Genomic DNA, 25,358 nt, shown 5'->3' with positions numbered 1-25,358 from the left:
TTGCCTATTTGTTGCATGGCTAAAAATGGAAATGTCTGAACATCCAGTGTCTGTAGATTGTGATTCCAATTCTCTTGATACTTCCTTGCTTACCCTTCAAGATGCAGTGGAGAAATGGTCTCAAGGGGAAAAACTGGAGAAGAAAGGGCTAAGGATTTTGCATCAAATACGTTGATATCCTAAGTGCCCTGCTTTTATTCCTTGCTCAGGTGCCTGGATAACCTTTTCCTATTTGAGTTCCCCTGGTGCTCTGTTAAACAATAAGAGAAGTACCTCCCAAACTAAGGTAATGACAATGCTGAGCAAAGAGTAGCAGTTAGGAGTTTGGAGTCGTGAGTTCAGGTAAAAGCTGTGCCAGTTAATTCACTGTATGAATTTAGGTAGGACACTTGATTGACCTTTTCCAAGTGGGCTTTCCTATCTGGAAAATGAAGGCAATGAACTAGGTGAAATATATATATATAAAACCAATGATAATATATAGTTATGGATATATAGAATCCCATGAGTATGAATAGCTCTGCTTCTGCCCCATCTATATATCTATATCTATGTATACACAATAATGTTCCATTTACCATATTACACTATATTCTACCTTTACATCATTCTATTAAGGGGGGTCAATAAAAGGGAAACAATGAAACATCTATATCTTATCCTTATGATTTTGATGATCACGTTTCCTAAAAAAACAAACTAAGCCTAGTTCGCATATAGACCTTATTTATATTTGCAGCTGAAATTTTGCTTATGAAGATAGGAAAAACAATTTAATGAAAGCAAAATAAACGTATTTAGACCACATGCTGTGCACTACCTTTCTAAATGTTGAAAGCTTTCACCCGCATGGCTTGCAATCCATTGCCCACATTCCATCTGTCAAAATCTTCCTGAGAATACCTTGACTACACCGCCCCCATGAACATTCCATCCAGAAATGCTTTCTGTCTGAATTCCTGTTGTATTTCGTATCATTCAAGGGCATTTGACACTTGTTGCTGTTTAATGCAGCCCTTTGCATATGAGAGCCCGTGGAGCACAACAGTTGAGGCATGGATGCAGGCAGACTTCTTGGGGCTGCCACTTTTTAGCAGTCTGACCTTGGGGGCTATTACTTGACCTCCTTTGTGCCTCAGTTTTCTTTTTGGCCAATGGGAATAATAATGGTACTCACTTCATAGGGTCGTTGTAAGGATTGAATCAGTTATTCCTTGTAAAGTTTTAGAATAGCACTCAATAGCTAGTTATTGCTAACTTATTTGTAAAACTCTAAGTTCTTCAAGTGCACAATTATGTCTTATTTATCTTGCCACCTCTATAGTACTTTATATATTGTAGGCACACAAGCAAATACTGGTGGAGTAACAGAAGAACTATCAAGGGGAAAATAACAGAGGGAGCGATCACTACTTATTTTAGATGACAGATATTTTGAGTTCTCGTTCCTGCCATATTTTGAAAAGCTGACGAACTTCTGACATGTATTTTGGCTCCATACAGAGCATCTAAAGAGTACAATGGAGTCAAGAATATAGTGGGAGCCATTTTTTCCAGTGTGAGTATCACAGACAATACTCAACATGAAATGGCTGTTGAATGAGCTGTGTGTGAGCCTACTCCATCACAGGGAGTAGGATCCAGGGAGAGGGGAGCTGGACTTTGGGGTGCCCAAGAGCCTAATAAAAGGAAAATGAACAATTTAGCTCTACTGAATTGTGCTCATGGTAGAGGTATAGAAGTAGGGCATTTTCAGGAGCCCCATTATACTAGGCTACCTGGTTATGGCTAAGGATTGGGAATAAATTTAGGCTATTTTGTCATTTACCAACTCCAAACAGGGAAGATAATTTTGGCTCTGATTCCAGCCACTATCAAATATAAGATTCAAACCTGTTATGTTGTCTTATTGGTTTATACACATCCTTTATATGATTTGAGAATATTATTCTCCATGGCATGTCTTTAACCAGCCTCTTCCATTAGGTCTCCTGACTTGACTCTTTCCTTTTGTCTTAGATGAAGCAAAGAATTGCCAGCAGACTCAGTGAGCAAGAGAAATCAAAGTGTGTCAAACACAGCTGGTCAAGAATGATAAACATACACTTGTGGGAAGAAAGTACTGAACATGGATAGGCTGACTACTTCCAAAAAGTTTTCTTCCTTCATCCATCCTTCCTCCCTCCTCCCTCTCTCCATTCCTCCTTTTCTCTCTCCCTCCCTCCTTCCCTTCCTTCCTTCCTTTTATAAAAGCTATATTTGGTCATTGTCAAAAAACAACACTGAGAGGTTTTTAAAAGGTATTTAGTGGAAAATGTCAGTTCTCATCTTACTTCCCTTACCTCAAGTCTCATTCTCTAGAAGCTATAATCGTTCATCTGTGTCCTTTAAGATATTTTGTAAGCATATATACACACACACACATAATTTAAAATAACATAAATGTGATCATAAACACACAGTTCTACTGTTGTACAATAGGATTTAACTTAAAAAAAGGACATAAAAACTACCATTGGGTATCTTTCAATAGGAGCCCAAACAGAGCTACTGCATTATTTATAATAACTTCACAGTCTTTCACTGTATGTCTACATATAATTTAATTAGTCACTTATTGGTGAATCTTTGAATTATTTCCATTTTTATTACCATAAACAATATGGCAATAAATATGCATAAAATAAATCCCTAGAAGTAAAATTACAGGGCCAAAAGGTATGTGCACTTAAAATTTAATAGGGGTAGCCAAATTATCTTCCAGATAAGGTTGCCCACACTTGCACACCCTCCCGTACAGATTTCCATACACACTTATTGACACCAGATATTTTTAAATTCTGTTTTTTGTCAATTTGATAGGTTAAAAAAATTTCATTGTTAAAAAAAAAAATTTCATTGTTGTCTTAGCTTTCATTTCTTTAATTTTTTTTTTTTTTTTGTGGTACGCGGGCCTCTCACTGTTGTGGCCTCTCCCGTTGCGGAGCACAGGCTCCGGACGCGCAGGCTCAGCGGCCATGACTCACGGGCCTAGCCGCTCCGCGGCATGTGGGATCTTCCCGGACCGGGGCACAAGCCCGTGTACCCTGCATTGGCAGGCGGACTCTCAACCACTGCGCCACCAGGGAAGCCCCATTTCTTTAATTTTCAGTGAGGTTGAGCATTTGTATTTTCTTCCCCAAGATTTTCCTCTTGATATACTTTGCCCATTTTCTTACAGGATTCTCCTTTAGGATTTGTAGATGCCCTTTGCTTATTATGTAAATAAGCTCTTTGTCATGGTTGCAAATATTTTCTTTGCTTTCCCAATTGTTCTTTGAATTTATTTATACTATTTTCTAATGGGGTTTCTAAACATTGACTCTATTTTCTACAGAAACTTAGTTTGTCTGAATGGAAAAGTCACAATAGCTCTGAGTTTGGTACTATAAAAAGATGAGGGAAAAAGGTATAGGCAAGGCAGAAACAAGGCCAAGAAACTGTTCTATTCAAAGAATACCCAGAGAGGAAAGGCAAGGTTTATTTTTAAAGTGCCGGCCTGTGGTTTCATTAAATCTGTATGGCAATAGATCCTCGTAGGCTTTATTCACTTAAGATAGAAAAGAAACCCCAACTGCTTTTAGCTCTATCTTTTTGGTTTTACTGAGGAACATAAGCTAAAATCAAAAGAAAAACTAACTAGGGGTGGATCAGTAATACACATGTATCTCAGTCTCTAAAACAAGGTGACCCAGCTCACCATTGTTTAGAGAAGTTCTACTAATTAATCTTTTTATAACTGTCAGTGTCAGGAAATACTCTTAATTATATATTTATAGGCATTCAGAAGGTTTCAAGAGCCTTTCAGCTGTATCTTGCCAAATTATTACTTATCGCTTAGGGGTTATAAAATGTAGGAATGTCAAACTGGATAACTGGTATAAAACAGCTTTAAATCCCTCACAAATGCATCTGCTTTCCAGGTCTCCTCAAACGTTTCCTCAACAGAGTCGGAGGATGCGCTGCTGCTTTTACTCCCTAAGATGGGTTTCTCGTCCTTTTTCCCCAACTGGGCCAAGGCCCAGTTACAACCTTTCCCCCTCAGGAAGGATTTGAGAGGCGAGCAATCTCCATTCTCCTGCCTGTTACCAAGAGTACAGTCCTGTGTAGGTCACATGAGAATTATTTCCTAGGATTTATCTTTGAAAAATTAATATTAAGTACAATATCACAGAAACACGGAACTGAATCTCTTCTATTTATTTTTAATATTTAGGCATTTAAAGGTTACAAATGATGTGCAAGAAAATATGTGGCTATGGATCCATTATGGAATGTGTACAAATTATGCATAGTAGAGCCTATGCAATTACTTTGAGGCTAGGAGGATCTGTTTGAGTTAACCTAAAAAGTTAACTAAACCAGGATGGTCTAAAGTAATGTATATAATTTTAGACAGCTAGTCTCAATCCCATTTCAAGGGGAAATTACAATTTCCAGAACCAGTGGAAGACTCTTCAGCTACATATCACTAAGAAACACACACATGAAGAGTGAAAGGGCATGATATGAAGCATATGCTACAGGAGTCATTTATGGACAAAGCTACTCAATGAACACACTAGAACATGTAGGTGTACCTTATTTATGAATGGCAGGTATGTTTTACCTCATGTGCCAACTCCAGCCAATTCTTAATAACCATCTGTAATGCTATGCTGGAAAGGTGTGACAAAAAGTGCTGGCTGTACCCTAATATCTATTTTCCTCCTTCATAGTGATAGAATTTTAGCTGTATGCCCAGGATAAAGACTACATTTTTGAATCCCCCTTTTGCTAGGTGTAAATATGTGACCAAATATTGGCACATAGGATGTAAGCCAAAATCCTGTATATGACTTCCTCATTGTGCCTTTAAGGGAAGAGGTTATGACTTTTTCCTGATTCCTTCTGAGCAGAATGTAGATGTGACAGTGAGTTCCCGCAGACCATGAAAACAGGGATGTGCAGAGCAAAAGAAAGAAGAAATCTGAGTCCTCAACATTGTGAGGCTACCACAAAAGGCCTGGACTCATGTTCAGAATAACACACGCATAAGGAATAAACTCCTGTCTCATTGAGGCATCCATTGTTTTGAGTCATTGTTACAGCAGCAGAACCTGTGTCTTAATGAATGCAAAATGGTCCTGAGCTATAACAAGGCTCAGTGGGAAAAGTGTCCCGCTAGGTCTGCAATGTCAATAGTGGGCAAGGGACCCGATGGTTCCATGCCAACTCTAACCTCTTACTGTATGGCTATCCAACTTACTCCAAAATGGAAAACTTTCCAAGGAAACTCTGATGTGACTCATACCTTAGACTTTCCCTTTGTCATATGCCTCCCTCTCTGTGCTATTGTTGACACTTAGGCTTCGTCTCTCTGTATTTGGTATAAATACAAAGAAATGAGACATACTTAACAGTCATAATAAGAATAAAAATAAATAATTTATGTAGTATTTATGATACAAATTATTTATTTATATATAAATGACTACAATCCTTTAAAATAGCCTCCCAGGAAGCTACCTGCTTATTTCAATAATGCCGCTGTTGCTAAAATATTTTTGGAATTTTTTGGAAATTGTAAATTCACACATTTCTTATAATAATATGACTGGGTCAAAATCACTAAAATTTGTTTCATGCCAAATCAGCAACTCTTTATTGAGCACTTACTATGCATGACATTAACTCTAGTTTCGGTGTCGGAGAGGTTGGTAAATAGTAAGGATTTAATAGTAAGGATGTCAGTAGTAGTCTTTAGATAATCTATGTCAAATTTCCAGGGTAAGTTGGCTTCATAATTTAACAAGAGAAAAATACTAATACGTATAAGGGGTCTATTACAGTCCAGGGAAATGAGAGACATATACTAGAAATGAAATGTGAATTTTTAAAAAGCACTGCTTTATGGCATTTTACATCATGAATGTATTCATTCACTCAAGATTTATATTACTGCCCTGCTCCCTTATTTCCAACATAATTCTCAGTAATATATAGATTAAAAATTAGAGGTCTCTTTGTATTCAGTTTCAAACGCTTTATTCTCCTAGAACCTTGGTTTATTAAAATATTCCCTTGGCAATGAATTCTAGTTAGTAGGCTCTCCAGGGGCCTGCAGGTAAAGCAACCACATTTCTGGGCTTCTGTTTCTACCCCCAAATCAGCTAATAACAGTGGACTGTAGGATTTCTCTGAACATCAAGGACAGTAGAGCCCCCAGCATTGGGCACATTTCTGGAGTCACTGAGCCTGAAACATACAAAGCAGTGGTGCTAAGAGCAGGTGCTGCCGAAATGGAAATTCTGATTTACTTCTTGAGTCAGTTCTGCCTGTTAAGCAGGTCAGTGTGTCTCTTCAAATGAAAAACTTCCTTACAGCCATTATGGCAGAAAGGTCAATTCAAGTCCATTTACAGTTTTCAAATAAGCTGAGAGCTCTAACACAGACGATGACTTTGGTCCTCACCCAGAAGAGAACTGATTCAGAGCAAATGAAGTTGGATATAAGGGAGAACTTCCCAACAGCAAGGGATGTTAGGATCTGAAGGACATGTCAGGGCTGACATCCAGCCTATGATGTGGATTGAGGACATTAAAGTCTTCACAGGTTGTTCAATATTTTAAATCTCACTGCTGGCTCACGATTGCCGCTTTTTCTACGTCTTTAGACTAGGACAGAGTATCTTGGAAGTGTGTGGCCCTGCCACATCAGGTGTGGGCTATTGGAAAGATTTGGGGGAAAAAAAAAGAAAAACAAAACTCAAGGAAACATACAGGGTAGTGTTTCCTAAGGGATGGATTGGCATTTGGTCCAGGCAATTCTTCATATGAAACCGTCCTGCACAAGGTAGAATATTAACATTCCCTCCTCCTCTCTGTGTCATTTGGGAGCACCAGAAATTGTATCAACCAAACCCCTCTGATATTTTAAAATACCTCCTACGGGACGCAGTGTCACCTTAGTTGAAAACTACCACAGCCATGTTTAAGAATTATCACCAAAAAATGGTGGTAATGGAACAAGGATACAGTCATGAGTATTTTTTCTGATTATGGAAATTTCACTGAAACAAAATGCTGTAAATTGATGAGTGTCACATCACAAAGATGATCTTTTTAAAATAAAATGTCCTGGAACCCAGAAGACTTTATCACTCTATGGATTAGCCTGTTCATGGGACCCCTATACCAAACAACTCAGTGGAAATCAGAAACATCTGTTCCCATCATAAAGCATAACTTATCAGGGATGACATTCGGTGCTACTGGGTGACATTATTATCGTTATTATTTTTTGTTAGTTTGTGTGAGTAAGCACACAGTCATATATAAATTGGTGTACTGGCTGAGGGACTGCATAACAAAACACCTGTTCTTTTTTCCCAGAGAATTCTAAATAGCAATATCCTCAAATACCAGATTTGATTGTGTTTTATGAATTCTGTGATCATTTCCGCTACTTGTTTGCTTAGAACTGCCAAGCAGATTTTAATCTACTGCTTTAGAGAAAGTATTCTTTGTGGCTTCATTAGATGAGGCTATGCTCAAATGTCAGTTGTTACTCTGGGGCAAAGAAAATGCAGAGCATCAAATTCTCTTTCAAGGAAACCCTGACAGTGGCAAAAGCAATGGTTACAAAAATCTAAACCTACTCAGACATCCCCATTCATTAGTACTGCAGAATGGGTGTATCTATAATGACTACCATGGGGACAGAGTCTCTTAGACTAGATTTAGTCTGACATAGATTTCACTTTATAGTATGAAGATGACAAAGTTGGAAAATTCTAGCCTCATAATGAAATTTCCTACAAAGTTAATGTTCACAAATTAATTAAGATATGTAATCCAAATAAAACTTTGCATTTAGCCAAACCTAAAATAAAATTCAAACACAATGGAGTATAACACTTTCATCAATTAGAGCCCAAAACAAACTAGATTTCTGTCCTCTTCCTCCAATCTGCTTTTTAAACAAAACAGTAAATTATAAGAAGGAAATCTGATATTGGCCCAAATCTAAACTTGACATATAAATCTTATCTTATATATTCGGGACCAATTCATATTTAGCCCAAATTCTAACACCTCCACCAAACAGAGTTCTCTGCAAACTTAACTGACATTCATAATGATTGCTCCAAGACACTAGAATAGCTTGACTCTCTAAAGAAATATGAAATTTTCTCCATTATATTCTTCACTCAAGCAAGAGGAACAACTACAGTTTAGAATATATTTTCAACAATAATGAAAAAACATGAGTTTTCTGTTTATTGCTGCAATGATCAAGACTTTAAATCAACTACTCTTTAAGAAGTAATGTTAATAGAGGCTTGATAATATGTTTCAGAATATAATTTTGAGTCTCATTTTTTTTCTTTGGACCCTTTCTGTAACCCCAGAGATCCATGGCTTTTCCCTAACAAGCAGAGACAGGTTCGCTTTGTGGTAAAGATATTCTGACAGACATCCTAGACTCTGATGGGCTTCGAATGAAGGTCTGGATCTCAGGTTGGAATCTATGGCAGCCCATCAGGCTATATCAACACAGAACATGGTTTCCCACTAGGGGACCGCTGTGCCACCGAGAAGGCAGGAAGGGATTCAGTGTTTCTGAACTGCCACATGCCAGAATCCTTTCATAGTTGACTCATTTAATCACCACACTGTGAAAAATTATCATCCCTGGTTCACAGACACAGAAACAAAGTCTGAGAGAAATACGGTAATTTACCTAAGGTCACAGAGCCATGAAGATCTGAACCCCCAGGTCTCCCTGTTTCTCTCAGCTTATACCACTGGCAAGAGGCAAAGCCTTCCTTTTTTCCCAAAAGTTATGTTCTTCCCTTTAAACGCTTCCAGAAAGCCACAATTGCTGGGGGTTTTTCTAATCTCCCTTTTTAAGAACTGCAAGGGTAATGTTTTAAATATTTTTTGGCCAGCTTAGTGTAGAATTTGGGATAAGAAAAAAATGATTATCAAAATTTAGATAAATTTTAACATGTGATAACATAGTTCTTAATTTTTATTTTTTTGAAAGAATTGTTAAAGGATACCTGGATCAGTATTTTCCATTATGTTGCTACTAAGTTAAGGAAATACTTTAAAAATCTACCTTGTGTGTGGGCCACGCCAAGTTAAAGAAATGCTTTGGTGCTGAAATATTTATAGATGAAGTGATACACTGTTTGGATTTCTTTCAAACTTACCCAGTGGAAGATGTAGGTGGTTATATACATAGAGGAAACAAGATTGGCTACGGGATGATAAATGTAGAGTCTGGGTGATAGTTACGGGGGTTATTATAATATTCTCTAATTTTTTTGGAAATTTTTTAAAAGCAAAAATGTATGCAGAAAATATGCTTGGGATTTTATAGGTTCATCAGGCTACTTACACGTTACTTTCTGGAGCAGTCCCTTGGTATTCAGTCTTTCAGGTAACACGTGTTTATTGAACAGCTACTACGTTCCCAGCATTGTGCTAACTTGATTCAACTTATATGAATATGTAAACAATAAAATAAATATGAGGAACTGCTTATTATGAACCTTTGTTTACTTAAATGGTTTGAACTTAACATATGTAATGTTTGGCAATAGAAACTAAAGGTGTGGGTCACCTTTGATAATTCTCTTAATCACTTCTCTGCACCTTATTCTGATCTTTTGGATGAATGATTTTATGTTCTCGTGAATGGGCACAGATGTGGGTGGGAAAGCACTGCTTTCATCCAGACACTGACAATACTCCTGGGATATAGGTATAAAGAGTACATATAGCCTCACTCCCTTGCCTCTCTCTTCCTCTTTTCTACTTGCCTAGCAAAATCCCAACAGGCTCTCAACCCAAGTCTCTGCCTATTCTACTACTCAAGGTGAACATGCCTGGAAAAAAACACACATCCCTGATGATTCACACCACTGCAAATTTATGACCACAAATATCAAGTGGGCAGTCCTACATTTCCCTAGTCAGCTCACTCTCCCAGGCTCTACACTTGTTTTTTCTTTTTTCTCCCTAATCTTCTACACCTCTTCCCTTTCCACACTCTTAGCCAATGACCTCCTGTATTATTTTCTTCAGATATAGAAAGCATCTATAAAGAACTACCTGATCTTCCCAGCAGAAAATGTTCCATCCCACCTACATCTGCGCACATAAACTCTGCCTTCCCTCCTGCTACCCGGGATGAAACTCTTCCCGTTCTACCTATGGCCACGTTCTTCATTTGTGCACTGAATCTCATCGTCTCCCTCCTTCTCAAGGACTTTGTCTCAACTCCCCAGAGATTAGTCCTCAACTCCCTTTTCTGTAAAAACTTACTCCTTAGGGGCTCCCACTAGCCCCATTCTTTGAAGAATATACTGGTGTCCGTAAGGATGACTGTTCAGCATCCTTGATGTGTCTATTCCTCCCCCTGAATGCTCAACTCAGTAGCAAGTTCTCTTGAGCTCTACCTTCAAAATGTATCTTAGGACCAATATCGTATGATTCTACTTATGTGAGGTACCTAGAACAAATTCATAAAGACATGAAGTTGAATCATGGTTACGGGGGCTGAAGGGAGGGAATAAAAGTGTTTAATGTGTACAGAGTTTCAGTTTGGAATGATGAAAAGTTCTGGGGATGGACAGTGGTGATCATTACATAACAATGTAAACGTACTTCATAGCACTGAACGGTATACTTAAAAATGGTTAAACTGATAAATTTTATGCTATATATATTTTACCACATTAAAAGAAAGATCAGTTAAGAAAACAGATATGTATAAATTTGAATCCAACTGCTTTTTATTACTTTTATTGCTGTCACCCTAATTCAAAACACTGTCATCTCTCACCTGCATTACGGCAATAGCCTACTGAAACATCTACCTGCTTTTAATCTTGCCCCCTGCGTCAGTTGGATCTCTACACACAACAGCAGAGTGATGTTTTAAACCACGAGGGAGATCCTATAACTTGCCAGATCAAAACTCGGTCAGAATAAAGTTCAACTCTTTACAAAGGTCATACTCTTCATCAAATACCTGGGTCTTTGTTCCTGCTTTCACTCCCTCCAGAATGCTCTTTTCAGAGCTGGCTCCCTCACTTCATTCAGGTCTCTGCTCATATATTACACCATACCCAATCATCTAATCTAAACTATCCTCCCATCACACACATGTGCATGCATGCATGTGCACCCATGACACATACATATATCCCTTCCTCTGCTTTATTTTTCTTAACAGCTCTCTTACTACATATATTTGCCTATTTACTTATTACTCTGTCCCTCTTGACGTAAGCTCAATGAATTATCCACTGCTGCTTTTCTAGACCTTAACCATGACTGGTACATAATAGGAGTTCAAGAAATATTTGTTTGCTAAAGGCATGATGGGGATTGTTTGAGGCTTTGCATGTTAAATTTGAAGTTTAGAAAATTTCAGATGGAAGAGTGTTCCTAAGTGGCTCACGTCGGAAAGGATTCTCCTTTAACAGCAAAGAAGTCCTTCAGTAACCAATGACAACGCTTCAGTAAGGACTGTTAACAGCAAGAATGAGTGGAGGGAGGGGAGAGTTGAGATAATGGATGCCAGAGTGCTGAGAAAAGTCTAAGATGCTGGTGCTTATAATATTTTATTATTCATAATTGTCATGTTGATGAGAAAGGGCTTAAAGTTCTCTTGAAAATATTCTTCAGAAGATTATGCTATTTAGGCAAGAAATAGACTTGTGGAAAGAATCCTATGGTATGCATGTCATCCCTAAGTGATGAAGAGGAATGGCACTTTAATGAGTAAAATGCTGAGTGTATTCAGACACCTCCAGGGTCGTGCTAAGTGTAATAGGTGGTGATAGTATTATTGTGGTATCCTGGTGGAGGGTCTAATTTCAGGAGGCTAAATTGGGGTTTCCCAAAATTGAGTTCCCCTGTTGTATTTTAGATTTCTTAGACTTTTCAAGAGGGAAATTAAGAAGTAGGTGAGATTTTTAGAATTGCTATAGAATAAAATTTTATTTTAATAAGAAGAATTACATTATCACTAATTATGATATAAAGAAAAAAACAGTGTTCAGATTAGAACAGAGACTTACATTAAAGGTCTATGTTCTTAGTTCTGCTGTTTCTTATTTTAACCAGGTCAACTTTTCCTCCTTTTTTCTCAGTCAGCCCTATTCTGGAGACTTCCAGGTTCTCAGTGGGCACTTTGCTTTACTGCTAACTGAATGGAGATCTCAAGGTCCTGCTCTACTTCCGGAGCCTGGGCCACTCCTTAAGCTCTGAGGCCCTCGCTGCTCCTTCCCTGCTTTGTGGAGTGAATGCAGTAAAAAGAGAAGTAGAACTAATGACTTCTGCGTCTGACTTGGAGGGCGACCTGCAATCTCCATTTGCCTGTGATGGAGGGGGCCCAGGGACATGGGACTTTCAATGCTAAATCTGAGAAAGTCCCTGGGAAACTGGGACAAGTTGGTCACCCTCCCACTACTAAGTTCAAGGATAGAACTGGTAGAAGAGCTAAGGCATGGCATCATTCACTACAGCTTGTGGCAAATTCTTGGCCCTGAGCTTATAACTTCCTGTGACCTCAGGGATCTCCTCTGGGCATCTTTAACCTTCTTCTTCTTATTTAACTATTTGTACTGAATGGGAGTCTGTGGATTCCTATTAAGCCTCAAATACAGTCCCCAAAACAAAGAGGAAAATTGTGTTTATAAATTATGACGATTGCAATGACTATTTGCCTCTCTCTGCCCCCATCCTGTTCCAGCTACTATCACTTAACCCAACCTAGGGGCTCAGCCTCTACCCCAGATCCAAGGCCTAATCCTGTTTGTGGACTCGGAACATTTTAGGAGTCTCAAGCCAGCTTCTCTGGCCTGGTGCTTCAGCTTGGAACCTGGGTCTGTGTTTATCCCCTACATTGTGCCCTAGACCCTTGACTGGGATTTCACTTGGCAACGTGTTTGCATGCCACTACCTGCCTTGATGTGCTAGCAAGGGTCCAGTGTCACACGAGTGGCATGAGGCATGTGCCTGGGGTCCTGGCTCCTCCAGCATCCCTGATGACCTGACCACCAGCCTTGGCCTTCTCCTGGACTCTATGCTGCTAGGCTCTGCTCCTCACGGAGGCCCGGCCACTGTCTATGAGCCTCCCCTTCAGGGCAATCCCCACGCATAGCAACTCTGTGAGCTTTGGAGACAGGTGCTTCCCCAGGCACAAAGGTTACAAAACAATGTCCCCTCTGGGATGACTAATTAGAAAAGAGTATCCTTTCCTTGGGCACCTATAAGGCACAGGGCTTGGCAGACAGAGCCCTGGCTGGGTTTTAACTCCTGCTGGCACCATCAGAGCTGGGTGTTTAAACTTACAACCACACACCTAGCTCTCCTCCTAACACTAACAAATACCTGGCCCAGCTGCCACCAGGACCTGGCACAATGGCATGCTTTGTGTGTCTGGACAAATTTGGTCTCACTATTGAGCACTGAACTTGACCCTGCATTTGCTCTTTGTCTACCCTGCTCCCATCTTCTTCAGCTTTCAGGTTACTCCTATTTAGGCTCATTCTTAACCTGCTGGTGTAAAACAAGTAATGCTGTAGCCTATAAAAACCTAAATGGATAATATTAATGATATGAGTTTTGTCCTTCCTGTCAAATATTATAATAAAATTCAATTTTAGTTTAACAAAACCTACCACCCATTGGCTATAGTGCTTTGTTACTTTGGATCTCTGCTGGTTTCTGGATGGATTTTCTACTCTTTTTTCCCCAAAACATGTTTACCTTTGGGTAATCCTGTGTTTTCTCTTTCCAAAGATAGTTGAAGATTCTTAGAAGAGAGTTTTCTAATACAATGTTGACTTCAGGCCTACACCAAAACCTATTATTCCAGAATTCTCTGTGAAAAAGATGAAGGTATGAAACTTGACTGCTTCAACAGCAGTAGCTCCTAAAACGTGGAACCAGAGAAGAGAGTACAGGAAAGAGAAGTTGTGGTCTGATAGGTTGGACATCCTAGCTCTGGGAGGAAGGTGGCAAGAGCAAGGAAAATCCATTTGGGACAGATGCAGAGAAAAGACTGGAGATGAGAAAAGCCATTTGGACAGGCTGAATCATATTACACTGAATTTTTGAAAGCTTATCAAGCCAAAGAGAATCTTTTGTTGCTTGGAATTGCAGGCTTTGAAAGTTTAATCAATTAAATCCAAGTTTCCCTGATGGAACATACAATTACCAGAAAGCTTGAGCCTGCCGCGAAGCCATGTGTTACTTTGTGAAAACAAATTGAATTTTATTTTGTGAGGAAGGTCAGTAGAGTATTTTCATACCTCTACCACATTTAAATGCAAGCCACTGAGTGTTCTGGGGAGCGTTGCTGTTTTTACAATGCTACCTTCTCATAGTTAAATGGGTACACAATAAATACTGCATAGAACACATAAGTACTTAATAGATAATTTCAGTGTAACTATGGGCTAAGTATTATGTGGTACCCATAAATACACACATATATCTAAATATATAGGTATCTAGAGACAGTGAATGAATACATACATAAAATTAAGAGACAGAATTAAAGTTTTATCAACATGGTTACACATTATGCTTTAGTTTAGACAATGTCAGTTCCCTTGAAATGCCTTCGCACAGCCAGATCTATGCTAAGATCAAAACCTGTTTTTGTTTCTTTTCTTTAGCCACCAAAAATAGCTTAATAAATAGAAAAAAAATTCTCCAGGGTGCTTTTCCTCCTTCGAGTATTGTGTAAAAGATGTACAAAAAAGTTTGGAAGGAAAAGCTTATCTGCATTTATAAACCCCAGACAGGGTTGAATTTTTCACACATAATAAATGAGCTTGAGTCCACTAATTGTGTAAACACTTATTGCGCCTCCAATCATCCTCCTCTAGATGACTTCCTCTAATTCTAACCACTGGCCCAGTAGAAAGTGATCTGTGTTCAAAATCTGCTCAAGTTTTCTCACTTTCAGCCTATTTGAAGGCTGAGTGGGAACAGTAGCCAACTTACTTGTATTTATCTTCTGGAGCGAAATATGCTTTTCCAGTTGTCTCCTAAGTTTCACCTCTGCTCCGTACTTTCCGGTGGTCCCATTGTCGGCCAGAATGAAGTGAGAATGCATGCTGTTGAGAACAGTGAGCTTGCTCATGGGATTGGACATGGTCTGATATGGCCGGACAACCTGCAGAATTTCAAAAAAAGGGGCAAAAGTCAGAGAAAAGAGTGAAAAATATGAAAAGGAGAACCAGACAGACAGGAATGAGAGAGAGAGAAGGGAAATCAATTCTTTGGTACAGTGAAAGGATAGTCTACATCCTCCTCCTAATACTGCTTTGGGTAGAAGCAAGATTTACAGTAAGTGTTCCATGAATTTTCTGGATTCATACAGAAATGAGAGTTTGTGCTTTCACTGTACTCAAAAACTGGCAAGTGAATGTCTGTTTCATTTTGAAGTTGACTGCTTATATGCTGATGAACCAAAAATAATTTTTAAATTTAGCTATTTTGTTTCTTTCTTTCTCCTCTCCTTCATGTCCATACATCTAATAGGCAGAGAAGAGCAACCATGATTCTGGAGTACAGTGGAGGGTGGGGAGTGGAGGGTGGAGAATGGGGTCGGGGTGATCTTCTTTGTCAAGCCCATTCAGCAATCTGAAGGTCTGTTATTTAAACAGACCTTAAGACACCTTAAGGTGTCTTATTAGACACCTTAAGTGGAAATGCTGAATGTAAAATAACTGTATCATGATATAAATAAAAATCAGGCTCACAATGTTCATCTCTGTCTTAAATTTTTGTTGTGTTATTTTAATTTCATGGTGAATCAGACTACCTGAAACAGAACAATTCTTAGTATGGTCTTTCAGACTTTTGATCTGAAAAGAAAAACAAAACCTATTGTGCACCAGTTGCTTTATATACATTATCTATACTCCTTGCAACAATCCTGCAAAGTAGATGTTGTTATGTTTATTTTGTAGATGAAGAAACGGAGATGGAGATTAAGTAGGTTTTACAAGAGTTTACCACGCTCAGAACCAGAAATCACAACCAGGTCTGCCTGATTCCAAAATCTATGCTTATTCATTCCCCTTTCCCAAACTGCTTAGACACAATGGAAACAAGATGATGTGTTGGAAATCTACTCCTAAAACATTTAGGCAGAAATTTCACTCAAGACTATGAAAAGGAACATTTAACCAACTCACTGTTACACGGTGTCCATACAGTTATTTCTGTACTGTATCACTGAAATTGACAAGACAGAAATAAATGCTAAGGGACTTTTACTTCTGTGCCTTTATGCAGTGTATACATTAATTATAGAGTTGAGATGCACTTGTTCATTTTAAGTATATAATAACTCATCAGGCAAAGCTGTAGTAAGATTAAGTAGTTTGCTAAAGGAATTACAAAGTGATTCAGTAAAGACAGCATCAGTAGAAAAGATCTCATAAAAGTCATATTTTACACCTTGATGCTGATTCAAAACCCCACATTTCTGTACGCCTGGCAAACAGAATCTACTCAATGAATAGTGAATGGATTAATTCAAAAGACTTGAGACAGACATGCTTTTATTAAAAGTTGAAAAATAAAAACCCCCTCTTATCTGAATTGTTTGGGAATTGATCTAATCTAAATTTAAAATGGGTAATTCTGAGCTTTTGAAATATCTTTCAGACCTTTTAATAAATGTCCCTATTTGTTAATATACCATTAATATACCATTAATTCACAGCTTATTCTAGATGGCTCTCATTTATAAAGGAAGCCTATGAATTTGTGATTATTGTTTCCAGTAATCACATGGAGCAGTGTTCAATTACCCCTTTGTCTAGATGAGTGAATGAGAGTACCCCCTGAACTACAAAGAGAGTGGTTGGCTAACCCCATCCTGAGTTCTTTATCACTGGAAGAGTAGGTTGCTTGTGGTTAAAATTCCCATTTTGCTGTTACGCATTTTTGATTATAAAACATTCATTCTATAACAGAGTGCAAGTTAATAAATATTAATGCTTTGTTGAAAAAGGCTTAGCAGAAAGACTTTCTCCTATTCTTAAAGTACCTCTGCACTGTACTTTTGGATAAAAGAAAAAGCTTTAGGTTACTGTTTTCTCTTTCCTAACAGCAGTTCCCCAAGGCTCCATGCCAAGAAGAAGGGAACCCCAAAGCAGTTCTCTGAGGGACATGGGACAGTGGATTTTCTAGAGGTTAAACTATTTGTGATGGAGAACTCCAGACACTTGTTCTAGATGAGATACGGGGCACGTTTTCGAATTCTTGGGAGCTTAATTAAAGACCACCAGTGAAAGTGATGTTTTCAAACAAATAAAGGAGTGAAAATGATTCTGGGTCAACCTGACTTAATCACCACAATCTGAGAATAAAAGAACATAATTAAATCATCTGACTATATTCTATATATCTGTTTCCCCCACCACAGGATTCTAAGGACATTGGTGCTTCAGCCTTCTGAGTTTTGACCTTCGTTTCTTGTGAAACACAGTGCACCAGCTCTTTGGGAATACGGTACATTTGAATTAATCATGATAAGAGGATCAAGTTTACAGTGTCACTCATGAATTTTAATTTCTTCATCTTACTGCTCCCCATTTCTTTGGATCTTATGTTAAAGTAAGTTAAAGGTAGTTATATTTTGCCAGGGATTTTTTCTGCCGAATAATGGAGGATATAAATCCAAAAAATAAGTTAAATGTCCTAAATTATTTTCCAGTCATCATTGGAGGAAGGTATGTTGAATCCTGGGACAATCATGAACGTTTGAGGCATGGAAATCTCTTTGAATCCCAGTTCTGTCAATGGCTGTGTGAATCTGAGTCTCACATTTTTAATCTGTAAAAGAGAAATGATAAAACCACTTACCTCATGGGGGTTAGATGAGATTATATGTGCAAAGTACCTGGCACCATGCCTGGCTCCTAGTGGGCAATCTACAAATGTGAATTTCTTCTCAAGTCCTGCTTTATCTTAACAACTATAAACTGATTTTCCAGTTGCAAACTAGTGGCCAAAATGAAACGATGGGAGACAATTCAGTCACTTTTGTTTTTACACAGGGATTTAAATCAATCAATATGAGTAAAGAAAACAAATTTATCAGTTGCCAAAATATGCAAAGTGGTTTTTTTTGCATGTCCTCCTAGGTCATTTAAGACGGTGATATTCTGGAAATATTTGTTGATTAACTGCAAAATAACTTCCCAAATACTTCAGAGGAATGCATTTTGGTCTAACTTGTCTACAAAATACACTTAATATTCTTCATAACAAACATACCAGCAGTCTATTTTTGTTCAAGTTACAATTTGCATTTCTACAAAAGATTTGCTGATCTTCCTGTTAAGTTTTTCAAATAGAAAAAAATAATGCCTTTGTATCACATGAATACAAATGAATTTTTCCTTCTGACAAAATTTTAGAGGTAATGTAAAACTTTTATTGTTAAGAGCAAACATAAAAAGGACTTTTTTGGAAATGTGTGTGTGTGTGTGTGTGTGTGTGTGTGTGTGTGTGTGCATGTTTGCATAGCAAAAACAATTGTGACCTGTAGGTATACAGATTACTCTAGCACGTTTCTCAGCCAGTGTTTCCTGGGAGAATCAAGCCCTAATGCTCTGCAGTATTCATTGTATGTAATGGATCACCTTCTCTCCTAAGAATATAGGATGGTCCACGTTATGTACCATCCTTGAGAGAACTGAGAAGAGAGTCATTCAAATAATTTTCTGTGTTTTGTAGCTCAAATGAGGAATCTGGGTCGGAAAAGACTGAATTGTGTCTGAAAGGACTACATATCAAGTGATCTTTCATGATTGGTAACTACATTGGTATCTATACCTAGAAGGGAAATCTGCTTAGAAATGGATTTTAGATACTTAGTATTTCACTCATTAATCTATTGTACACGCTTTGTATTGGCTGACTGGTAAAGCTCTGGTTCTAAGGCCTCTGTGTACCTTGACTTTGCAACAAAGAGGGAATGTAATAGAAGCTGTTCAAGAAGTTAATGAGGTGGAGGGCCTTTATATAAGATATTTGTAGGGCCATTATCATTGCCAGGAGAGAACCGATCTAGAGACACTGTGGAGAAACTGAACATCATTCGTGTGTTGGTGCAGCGTGCTGCGTTTATTTTACTTGGATGGGCTGAAATCGATCATTTGGGTGCTGATCTAGGACATCTGCTGGAGTTTTCCTAGCTATTTTCATGCATGTTCTGGTCTCACCCAGGAGTACTTAGTAGGCAGTCAGGAGATGGGACTTCAAGTTCTAGTTCCCCTAGTTACTTTTGTGAACTTGGGCAAGTCTTCAAATTTATTCATTCATTCGTTCACACACCCATTCAGAATTTCTCTAGGAAATGTACGTGATAAGTATTGGACTGGCTTGAGGAGACATATAATCTTGCATCTCAGTAATATCTCAAATAAATATTCAAAATATATTAATCAAAAGAAACTTTTTGGAGGGTGGTTTTCTCATCTGTAAGGTAGAGGATTTGACTATAAATTCTGAAGGCTTTCTACCTCTAAAATTGAGTCTGTACAGTCTGTATTAAAAAATACATTTGCCTTTTCCAAGTTAGCACAGAACAATGACCTTCTGTGTGTGCTGGCCACAAAAAAATTAGTTCGCTCATATCTTGGGGTCTCCTCCATTTTGTGGTGCTTTCCACGACGCAAGGGCAGTTTGGGTATCTGTGACTTCTTTCCTGAACAGAATTGAATTGAGTTAAATCAGGTTTCTGAGTCATCAATCACAGGCCTTCTGCAATCCCAGACATTATTACCTGGTGAGGTGTATGTCAACCTGCTCCAGGCAATACCAGGATAGGGGATGTGTAGCCCACTGAGTCATTCTTTCCCTCCTGATAGCACCATGATTATAATTTAGGCAGGAAGAAAAAGCATTCTTTGACTACTTACTGTATGCCAGGCACTGTGATAGACACTTTTACATGGATTAATCCATTTCTTGCTTATTTTAAAGACAAAACTATAGAGGCTCAGAGAAGTAAAGCGTCTTGACAAGATCTGCCCCACTAACCTCACTGTTTCCTATAAATTGCATGTAGACCTTAAATTCCTTTACAGGGCAGGGGACATTTAGAGGAAAGACAGAGGATCCAGCCTGATTTTAAATTTATAAAGGATATTATGGTTGGTTTTGCTGCTGGACATTTTTGTCAGTGACTCAGCCGGGCATTAACATCCTGCTGACAGCTGATCAGATTATTTCCAGATGAGTTCTCCAGAACTGTATAGTAGACAGAGGTCAGGAAAGGCACCAGCAGGCAGCAAAATGGGGTTTGTGCTTTGGAGAGAGACACACAAAAGGAGTAGCAAGGTACTCTTCAGATCAGGCATGTGTTTCTGGGAGGGATGAGGGTATACTGCAGAGAAGTGGGAAACAACCTGTGTCTGAGGTAAAGAAACAAGGGGACTGAGAGAATGAAATAAAAAAAAGAAAGGCACTGTGTATCCTCAAAATCATAGCAAGGCCTGAGCTAGAGAGAACACTGGCTTGTTGTTTCCTATTCAGGCAGCTCAGCTGCAAGTCTAGGTATGAGGCAGGGTCATATTGAAACCCAGATGCTGACTCTCAGCTCAGCAATCCAAACAAGAAACCAGCAAACCCAGGGATCCATCTCTAAAGAATGCCCAGATACTTTAGCTGCATGACTCCCACTCAAATCCACAGGAAAACAACTGCATCTTTTTGCAGCACTTTGAAAATGTGTTCTTCACCTCACGGGCTGTAGAGCTGCCCCGTCCACATTTCAGGCTTTCTGCTCGAATAGGCTCGCCTCCCTCTGCCCTGTCCTGAGGTGAACTGTGTACCATTCAGATACAGGGCCTACTGTATTCTGAAAGGGGTTCTGAAAGGCCTTGAGTTCTGAAAGGGGTTACTTGCTTTAGAAATCACCATGTATCAGTGGGGTGATTTTAAAATTTGTTCAGAAATTCTTTGAAAACCTTCCTTTAGTCTGGCTGGATTCAGTGACACATTTCTAAGCAGAATAAAACAGAAGTGATGGTGTGTGGCTTCCAAAACTAGGTCATAAGAGGGTTCCTCTTCACTCTCTCTTGGATCACCTACTCTGGGGGGAGCCAGTTGCCATGTTAATAAGGCAGCCTCCTGGAGAGATCCACATGGTGAAAACTCCTCCCAATAGCCACGTGAGTGAGTCATCTTGGAAGAAGGTACTGTAACCCCATTCAATCCTTCAGATGATGCAGCCCCAACTGACATCCTGACTGTGACCTTATGAGAGACCCCAAGCCAGAACTACCCAGCTAAGCCACTCACAAATTCCTGATCCGCAGAAACGGTGATATAATGAATGTTTAAAGTCGTTAAGTTTTGGGGTAATCTGTTATATGGTGATAGATAACTAATATAATACTGCATTATTATTATCTTCTTGGAGACTTCAAAACATATTCTCTTCCCTCTACTCTGGATTCACTGATGCATCATAATTTCATGACCTCCATTCTGCCCCATTCTGGTCCTCTAAGCTGCCTGGCATTCCATCCCTAGGCTCTGATCAGGTCTGCTTCCTATTCTACACTGGGGCTATGACTACCATCCTCCACGTTCCTCATACGTCTGACCCCAAACACCATCTCTCCTCATTTGGCAGATGATCTGACTCCTGTGTTTACACATTTGCCAGCTGGATGACCCAAGGCAGGTTATTTACCTTCTGGTCTCAGTGTCTCCATTTGTAAATGGAGATTAATAATGATTATAACTACCTCACTGAGTCATTTTTAGGATTCAATGAGATATAAAACTCATGAAATGATCCACATATGAACTTAAAAAAATGACAGTTGCTCTTATATGGAGAAGTAATATTGCATAATAGGTAAGAATGATCTGGGGAACTGGATGGCCTAGGTTTACATCCCAGCTACATAATTTATTAGTTATATAACATTGGGCAAGTTACTTAATCTCATTGTGTTTAGTTTCACCATCAGTAAAATGGGAAGGATGAAAAAAAAAAAAAATGGGAAGGATGATAGTGATACTAAAAATAGCAACTTCTGAGTGCCATTATGAGGATTAAATGACTATCTGTGTAAAGTGCTTAGATGGATGCCGATACTTATTAAACTCTACAATTGTGTTGATATTATCATTGTTATTATTATTTCAGTGATAAATGATAAACCTCCAGCTAAACTTCAAAATCCTGCCATCAACTCTGCCTACATATTCTTTCGTCGTCTCCTTCGGTTACAAGGGTACAGGTGGTTAATCTCCCCTTTAGCTCTGGACCCCATCACCTCAGGGCCACTCTAGGACTTATTTCATTAATTATCTCCTCTCCAACCCTAACTCCATTTCTACCATAAACTTATAAACAAACTCAGGTCTCTCCAATCTTGAAGAAAAAAATCCCTCAAATTATGGCTCCCTTTGGCTACTCATGTCCCTTCTCTGCATCCCAGACAAACCTCTAAAAGGTAGTTTCTACTTGCCATCTCTACTTCTTTTTTTTCCTCCTCAACCCATTGAAATATGGCTTGATCCTCCATCATGCTTCTGAAACAGCTTTGACCAGTGATACCAATGATGTCTGTCTTGATCAACTCGATGAACACTTCTAAGTCCTTCTCTCCCTTAGACTCTCAGTTGTACTTGGCATTGCCCTTCACTCAGTCCTTCTAAAACACAGTCTTCCCTTGGCTTCTAAAACACTCCCTGGTTTTGCTCCTCCCTCTTAGCCCTTCCTCTGGTCTCCTTCGCAGGCTGCTTTTCCTCTGCTCAACCGTTAAATATTGGCTATCACCAGGATCCGGGATACCATCAGGCCCTCCTTTTCATCACTCTACATACTCTGCTGTATGTAGTGATCCATCCACTGCAGTGGCTTTAATTATCATCTATATGCAGACATCTTCTGAATCTAAGCGGGTAACCAGATCTTTCTCACTATGCTGCTGGACATTTTCACATAGATATTTCAAAGGAACTTTGAAATCAACATGTCCAAATCCAAACTCAACACTGTGTTTACTGAAACTGTATTACCCATGCAACTGAATGTAGCCCTGAACCTGAGTGTGGTCCAGGTTTAGCTAGCATTGGCTCCTTCATGACTGTAAAGACTTGGGTGGGTCTCCCTGTCTCAACTTCTCCTCTCACATCCTCTGAATATATCGTATCTAACCTAGTCATAGAAGTCTAATAAACTCCATGTAATAACACTCCTGGGAGGTTTTCTGAGCTTACAGTATGAAGTCACATTTGGCTTGCATCTGAAGTAAATGAAAAATGTACTGAGTTGAAAATGACACTAGAATTATCAATTGCATTATTAAACTTGATTTTTCTTGGCTTAAAATATAAAAATGACATCAAAAGAACATTTGCCAATTAAATGTAACAACTCTTAAAGGTTATAAAATTCTGAGAATATATCTATACCTTAGGGAAGACAGAAGATATTGAACGTCAAGGTAATTTAATAACCACATAAGATGATGCTTTGGAAATCTACCTTGTGTTTTCATCCCCAGGCTAAAATGAAAAGTGCTTTTTCTTGTGATCATGCCTAGATTTTTCATTTGCCATGTGTTTTGTTAATCTAAATTTGGGAAAAGACAAATCATAAAGGCTTCAGAAACTGTTCAATTACTTGAAACAATTCTGGTCAGATTGTTTTCTAAAGCAAGAATCTAAGTCTGAAATGAGTCATATAAAAATCACAGTTCATTGGAATTTCTTTCTTGACTTAACACTGGTGACACTTTCATAATCATCATTCCAGATTGAGAGTATTTAGGGACAAAGAAAAGGGCTCAGGTCACTCTCATTGAGTCTACTTTTGAGTTTAATTTACAGGCATAAGATATCTGCCAGTATCTCAACTAACAATAAAAACATAATATCATTAAATATTTTCTTATATATCACTTGGCATACTATTGGGTTGGCCAAAAAGTTCATTCGGGGTTTCCCATAAAATCTTATGGGAAACCCCGAATGAACTTTTTGGCCAACCCAATACTAGTTAAGAGTACGGGCTTTGGAGACAGTGGATCTTGGCTTAGTTTTTTGTGTTTTTTTTTATGGAATAAAACATATCTCAGCAGGCTAATATATACAATCACAGAGAGCTTCCTCAAATACGAGCTCAATAAATTACAATTCCTATTATGATTATGCTCATCGAAGTTGTATAAAATAGAGCAAATGTTTTTCAACTTAGAGATGAAGAAATCAAATCTTATAGAGTTTAAGTGACATGTCAAGGCCTTATGTTCATGCAAAGTATTATGTTAGTGGTTACCATCAAACAAAGAAAACAATTTAATCCCTATTTTTGAGGAGTTTTTAATTAAGTTGGGGAAAAAGACAGTTGTGGGAGAACTACCATCAGGCATACGATATTGTGGGTGAAGTCAGGGAAGCTGTCTTGGTGGAAGGGAGCCTTGAGCTTAGTTTGATGGAAGTACAGGATTATGGGTTGCCATAGAAGAGAACAGCAGTAGGAATAATATGGAGACATCACAGAGGTAGAGTTAACCTTAAGAGCTGAACAATATTCGTTTTCAGGTCTAATGGCAGGGCAAAAGATTGTTACTATCTCAGTACTCATAGCATTATTCTTCACCAAAGTCTGTTGTTTTTAACTATTAATTGAAAGATTTGGTTAAACAGAGTTGAAGGTATTTAAATTTAAAGAATCAAGGCTAGTTCTATCACTGAGTTGGGAGGATCATGCATCTTTCAAAGGGGTTACAGAAGAGCCTCTTCTCATTCCACATTTCTTTGTCTCCATCCCCAATGTGTAGAGGCTTCACCATCCACCTCCCAACTTGAGCTGCTACGTAAGAAAATAGTTTTATATTCAGATACTTGGTTAAAAAATCCCTCGACTATAGTTACTATAGTATGATCAAGCTCTGTAATACGAGTAGAGGTTAAGTTGTGGTAAGTTGTGAACCAGATATAATTTATCATTATATTTTTTCCATAATGTTTATTTTCCCTGAAGCCTGAATTTCATCATGGTCAATCCATCTCCTCAATATTTATTGAGTACCTACTATGTGTGTGGCTCTAAGTTGAACTCAGAATCCAAAGATACATGCCTTATATCTTTAAAGTCTAGTTAAGAGATCAGATTTGAAGGGAAGTACATTTTTCAGAATATCTAGAAGCACACCCTAGGACAAATTAATCTTTCTTCTTTATTTTTAGGGCTAGTATTTGCCTTTATGGTGTCATTCCAAAGGTATATTCAAATTCTAAGATGAATAGCAACTG

At 38.5% G+C, this 25,358-nt stretch overlaps 1 protein-coding gene across 1 annotated transcript in view; it reads right to left on the bottom strand.

Annotated features, from left to right (window-relative positions):
- The window catches only part of TRPM3 (transient receptor potential cation channel subfamily M member 3), an 856,716-nt gene that overhangs the window by 206,694 nt on the left and 624,664 nt on the right, over nucleotides 1–25,358 (bottom strand). The window contains 1 exon segment of the mRNA XM_032635138.1: nucleotides 15,057–15,228. Coding sequence (XP_032491029.1) covers nucleotides 15,057–15,228 — 172 coding nt within the window.

The sequence above is a fragment of the Phocoena sinus genome, chromosome 6, assembly GCF_008692025.1.
Source record: "Phocoena sinus isolate mPhoSin1 chromosome 6, mPhoSin1.pri, whole genome shotgun sequence".
Classification (NCBI taxonomy): domain Eukaryota; kingdom Metazoa; phylum Chordata; class Mammalia; order Artiodactyla; family Phocoenidae; genus Phocoena; species Phocoena sinus.
The sequence above is the reverse complement of the archived record's forward strand: the minus strand, read 5'-3'. Positions and strand labels throughout refer to the sequence as shown.